This window comes from Aristolochia californica, unplaced genomic scaffold, assembly GCF_029961685.1.
Source record: "Aristolochia californica isolate CCGP_79_NKW_82.1479 unplaced genomic scaffold, dmAriCali1.0.hap1 SCAF_1, whole genome shotgun sequence".
Taxonomy (NCBI): domain Eukaryota; kingdom Viridiplantae; phylum Streptophyta; class Magnoliopsida; order Piperales; family Aristolochiaceae; genus Aristolochia; species Aristolochia californica.
The window spans coordinates 57753062-57759434 of NW_027181770.1; the positions used below are offsets into that span (position 1 = coordinate 57753062).

The window sequence follows — 6373 nt, forward strand, 5'->3', positions numbered from 1 at the left end:
TTTATATCACGGGCTGGGCTGCAGGCCCGCGAATTCCGTCAGCGCCGCCGTTATTTACTTTTCTCTGGACAAGACAGATGCATTCTTTTCTTTTCTGCGACCTCAGATCTTAACCCGCTTTTCGCTTCGGCTCTAAGTTTTCTAAGCGAAAACTCGGAAGCTCTGCTCGGCCCCTCTGCCCTAAAATCCTGTTACTCTTCTCACTTGCCGCTTTGCAATACAACTTGTTCGAAGAGGTCGACTTTGGGATTTTCTCTTGATTTTTGTTTTGAGTAAAACATTATGTTTAACTATTTATCCTATAGTTTCTGATTCGCGTAAAACATTACTATCTAAAAGAATATTGGAAAGTTGTTACCTGTGCAATATGCTCTGTTCAATGACTTTGCTTATAAAATAGGTTTTGTTTGGGAGAATCCCCTGATTGTATGGATCACGTGTATCAAATTAATTATTATCAGGCCACTTATTTTGATATTTTAACCGCAACAAACTACCAAGAGACGAAGATAGAGTGTTAATCACTGTTAAGTTTTAGGAAGCTGCCATCTCCACTGAACCCTAAACCCATAGTTTCAGTGGCCTGACTAAACATGCCTAAGCAATTCTGAAGTGCAGAAATCTCCTAACCGAGGTCTACCAAATTTTTTCTTGTATTCATCTTTTGATGGTATTTTCTCGACATGTCCAAAGCACTATCTGGTTCCAATATTAACCTGTATTTTTCATTTTCTGTTCTGAAATTCTATTTGATTGGTGAAAATTTTCTGCTACTAATAGGATTAGAACATTTGTTTTAGGTAGTACAGCTTCTACAGATGATGTTTGCATTTCAGTTCTCTTCTGGATTTTGGTGCAACTCCGAAACTATATTGAAGCATAGCACTGATATGGAAATTGGTGTTAAATAGTAGACTTTTTTTTTCTTTTTTCTTTTTTTGTGAAGATTTTAAATGTTTAGACATTCCTTTCACTGCTTTATGTAAACAGTGTTCCTGGTGTCTATTGAAACAAATTTTCCTTAGGTTGTTTATTTTGGAACAGTAAGTCTATTGATTTGGTTTTGAGGTTCTGGTTGAAGGATGGAAGTTGTAGTAGATGCCCTGAGTTGATTACAACTAGTATTGGTTTACTTTGCTTTTAATAGCTTCCAGTCTAAGTGGGAACTGTAATAAATAGCAAAAAAATAATATGTTTTATCACCTTTGGGGACAGAACAAAAAGCTTCGCTTGTTTGCAATAAGAATACTTTTGAGTAATGACAACAGTTCTCATAATAGAATTAATATTAAACATCCCATCTGGGTGAGTGGAATACCTTCAGTCTCTTTTACCAATCCTGGATGTTCCAAATTCATTTATTTATGCCGCAAGAGCCAACTAGCATCATCCTATATTATCTACTGCTCTGTTGTTGGGCAGAAGATCTTGGAACCTTATATGGAGTGATGATGGAGCAAAATAACATGGGGAATTGGTATACTGCTTAACTTAATGAAGTTAAATCGTAATTCAGGGGCATGGACTGCTTATGGTTTTAAACAGATCACCACGAAGGAATTTTATTTGGGGTGCTTAGGGTCTAGTTTTTTTAATTTTTCCATGTTAAGAGTTGTCGCATTGACACTGTCACTCTCTCTCTCTCTCTCTCTCTCTCTCTCTCTCTCTCTACTCTCAATGATAAGTGATTGTTTATTAAACTTTACAAGTGCTTAAATTTGTTGTGAGCATTTACTTTCCGGATTCTTCAGAAAGTCTAAACGGGAAGAGATTTGAAGCCATCAGTTGTCATTCTTTGAAGAAATCTTCTTGCCTTCCATGGAGAGAACATGTAACGGTTTGAGCAGCAAATGTTTTGAGACTATACCATAACCTCATTTCATTAGAGAGAAAGATGACAGAAGACTTCCTCTTAATCTCTCTCTCTCTCCCCTCTCTCCCTTCATTGGTCTCAGTCTCTCTGTATGAGATACCATTTAAGCTTCTTTCAATGCCAAAACCAATGAGCTTCTTCTTCTTCTTCTTCTTCTTCTTTTTTATTATTTTTTTAAGAACCTGCCACAAGCTTTGTTTCCCCACCATGAAGTGGATCTTCATGAAAACAATAAGTAGAGAAGCTAGCTTTCAAGAGGAGAAATTCTATGAAGTTGCTGAATGGGTCTCATTAACATTGTGGTCAAGGTTGTTCTACTCTTATATGTGAGAAGGTGATGACATTTTAAAATGTGTAGAATGAACGCCATGCATAGGATGGCCATGTCAGATTTCGAATGTATAGACTCCCTCAATATATCCATTTTAATGTGCTTATATCAGAAGGGTTTAGGCTCTTTATTTTTTATTTTTTGCAGTGAATTTTCTGGGTACAGCCCTTCATTGGCGCTTCCCTTGTTGCAATCTACCACCAGATTGTCATCAGGGCTATCTTATTCAAGATCAGGTCTTAAGCCCGTTATCATTATCATCTTGCTGTCAGAATAGCTTTAGGTTTTGTCCTTTTCTCCTTGTAGTAATTGTTTCTGGTCTCATCATCATCTTGCAATAGCATCGTGTCTGTGTCATTTTAAATTAATAAATTAGGTATATCATTCTCCATAAGAACCTAATATGCTTCTAGGATTCGTAATGGAAACCCATTGGGGTTTTTATTGATTTCATCTGGGTTTGGATTTGGGTAAACCCAACCCATTGACAGCCCTGCCCTCGAACTCTTTCTATAATACATCGGCCCCCTATCTTTTCTTCCCTACTGTCTCCCTTTGTAATCTTCCCTTCGTCGTGCCCTAGAGTTTTGGCTTGTGGTGAAGCTTTTCTCCTTTGAGCTTCTCTCTAGTTTATCTCTCATATTTATCTGAGCAATCCCCTCCTTCCTTTTACTGTAGAAATTTTGATTTTTTTTCCGTTAGGAATTATATAGATAAAAACTAGGAAACAGTTGAACTACTTGTAACTGTAACTTTTAATGTTGTAGTTTTATTGATTGTTGGCCTTCTTGGATTGAAATCTTGATGCTTAAAGACTCTCTTTCTCTACTTCCCTTGGCAATTTTTGTTTGCTCTTTACCAAACTTGAAAATTTATGCTGAATTCATATTTTATTTTGCTAAGATTGGAACTCATAGTCTTCTTCTACTAAGTAGACTCTTTTTTTATTCAATAACTCGTGCTTTCCTAGTTGGCAATCATGATTTTGGCACTCTTTTTTCCCTTTATTCTACTTTCTTCATAGCAATCATTGACTGCTCTTTGCTCATTTTGCATTCTTTTATAATTTTTTGTATGTAATGTAACAAGTTTTATGATCCATTAATACTACGTGTATGTATTTCTTTGTTTCTTATATTTGGTGCCAAGAGAAAATTAATGACTTATTTTTATTGAAGTCTTTCAATTGTCCAACCAATGATTCGGGTCTGTCTCTTTGATTTAAGCTCTTGTTGCTGATGCTTATTATTGACATATCTATTTATGACCAGTCTTAGTCCAGTTAAACCTTTTTTATCGTACTGGTTTATACACTTTTTTGCAACACTGCTTACAACACTCTACTTTACTAGTCCTAGAGTTTTATTTTAGTGTGTTACAAGTGGCTTGGTTTTATGCTTTTGTTTTGTAAGTAATAGATATAGAGCATCTTTTTGCTTCTCCATCAACATATTGAACACAAAACTCAAAGGTATTGCTCTGCTTCTTGTTAAAGAGCAAAGCAATATATCTTCCTGATATCTTTTTTCAACTCTGTGATGGTGGGTAAAATTTTGTTGGACTTAGACTGTGCAGTGATTCATTGTCTTGACTTTTTTTAGTTCAAGCTTAGGTAATAAATATGTGAATGTGGGCATCTGAGGATAGAAGAAAAGGTTTACTGTAGTCTTTGTTTCATCTTCTTAAATGCATTTCGTAGAATTTCTTGGGGTAGCATGGAAACTTTGGATGATCTCGATAATAGGAGATATGATCTCCACTGCACTGTTCTTGGAAGCAAATATCCTGTATCTGTTATTTTTGTGATTTCAATTTGTTTATCTTTTGTTTCCCCTTTACATTGATAGAGTATTTGTTGGTTTAGATGGTGATGATTTATTGAAGAGTATTTAAAAAAAAAAATTATTTTGGATGTTCCAATCATTTCCTCTTGATCCGGTTAGAGACAAATATTTCGATGGTGATGATTTTTTGTAGACTATTCTCAAAAAAATTCTAATTTTTGTAGATGTTTTCCAGTCATTTCCTCTTGAGACAGTTAGAAAGAAAATAAAGTAAACATGATCATGGAGAATGACCTTAATAGAATCGAAGATAGCAGATTGGTAATCTTGCAGCTTATGGTAGAATTATGACTCCTAATTTTCTGAACAGTAAAGGATGAAAGTTCTTGTTTTCTGCAGAAAGTAGAACTAATTGGACCCTTCAAAGACGTCCTATAAAACTAATACTAATTGATTTTTTATGAGTTTCTTGGATTCACTACCTTCTCATCAGAATTTTTAGTTAGAAAGAGTATGAGTTCATTCTGCTTAGTTCATTACTTCAATCTGTTTAATATTACTGAGTTTGTTTGTGAAAACTTACAGAGAAACTTGGGTGCCACGGTTGTGTTTTGCGAAAAGCCAAAAGGTTACTAAAACAAAAGAAAGCTCATGGAGAATAACCATCAAGAAATCCCTGAAAATGCCAACGAGCGTATGTGTTCTGCTTTGTATCTTGATAAAGCCATTGTCTTTCTCAGTGTGATATTCCTGTTTACACATTGGTTATGAGTTATTTTGTTACTATTTTGCAGATTGCCCAGGCCCTCAATCAGAATCAGCTGGAAAATCTGAGGATTGTGCAGGATGCCCAAATCAGGAGATTTGTGCAACAGCTCCCAAAGGACCTGATCCTGGTATGAGGATATGAGTGTAGTTATTTACCTGTTTGTTGAATTTTCTCTCTGAAAGCCATAAAACTCCTATGGTTCTTTGTGTGACTTTGCTAATTCTAAAACCATTTGAGTGTTCTTACCCCTTTCATGGAGTAAAGGCAAAAAGATATGGTAAGCAAAAATAGTTTGATTCAGCATAAAATAGTCATGGAAAGTGGATTAGTTGTTGTCCAAAGTCAATCCAAAACAGCCTGAAGGATTTTAGGACTAAAGCTGTGTCTTTTTTTGTACTGTACCCAGGAGATATGACTGATGAATATGACATTTTAGGTGCTCCTTTTTTCATATTTGGCTCTGTCATCTTTTTTTTGTTTTGGTTTTTTTAAGGATGATGTAATCTAATTTTCAGAACAACCCATGCAAACAATTTATTTATTTATTTATTTTTCCTGAAGCTCCACCTTCCCTTATTAGTTTCTAAATATATTCCTGGACTCTGCTAATCATATCAGTCATGATTTGGCTTGTTATGCTTAAATGCTGTGGTTTATCTTGCAGATTTGGTTACTGTAGCAGAGCGAATGGCCACTGTAAAACACAAGATTCTGGTTTTATCTGGGAAAGGTGGGGTTGGGAAGAGCACATTTGCAACACAGCTTTCATATGCCTTGGCCTCTCTGGATCACCAGGTGGGCCTTTTTGACATTGACATCTGTGGGCCTAGCATTCCGAAAATGCTTGGCCTAGAAGGCCAGTCCATCCACCAAAGCAATCTTGGATGGTCACCAATTTATGTTGATTCGAACCTTGGAGTTATGTCTATCGGTTTCATGCTTGAAAACCCAGATGATGCTGTAATATGGAAAGGACCTCGCAAGGAAGGAATGATCAAGAGTTTCTTGAAAGAAACTTACTGGTCGGACCTTGACTACTTAATAGTGGATTCCCCCCCTGGAACCTCTGATGAGCATATCTCAATTGTGAAGCTCCTCCAGACTACAGGTATAGATGGGGCGATCATAGTTACCACTCCACAGCAGGTATCTCTCATAGATGTACGCAAGGAGATCAATTTTTGCAAAAAAGTTGGTGTACGTGTCTTGGGTGTAGTGGAGAATATGAGTGGCCTAGCTCAGTCACTTGCTGACATGAAATTCAAGAAGGTTACAGGGACAGGTGAAGAAACTGATGTTACGGATTGGGCATTGGAATATCTGAAAAATAAAGCACCAGAGTTGCTTCCTTTGATTGCTTGTACTGAAGTCTTTGATAGTAGTGGAGGTGGAGCCCTTAAGATGTGCATAGAAATGGGGGTGCCATTCCTTGGAAAGGTACCAATGGACCCACAGCTTTGTAAGGCTGCAGATGAAGGTCGATCATGCTTTGAAGATCAGAAATGTCGTAGTAGTGCACCTGCTCTTCGGAAAATCGTTGATAAATTGCTTTTGCTACATGAACTTCAGTAGATTTGGTTGCTATCAAAGAACATAAAGTACAATTTATCAGTTCA

General features: G+C 36.5%; 1 protein-coding gene across 1 annotated transcript; it reads left to right on the forward strand.

Annotated features, from left to right (window-relative positions):
• Window positions 1–2: 2 nt before the first annotated feature.
• On the forward strand, window positions 3–6373 carry LOC137952627 (cytosolic Fe-S cluster assembly factor NBP35-like). Its single transcript, XM_068799698.1, has 4 exons — window positions 3–236; window positions 4574–4682; window positions 4783–4884; window positions 5422–6373. Exons 2-4 carry the CDS (start codon window positions 4640–4642, stop codon window positions 6327–6329), a joined length of 1053 nt encoding a protein of 350 aa, XP_068655799.1. The 5' UTR covers window positions 3–236; window positions 4574–4639; the 3' UTR covers window positions 6330–6373.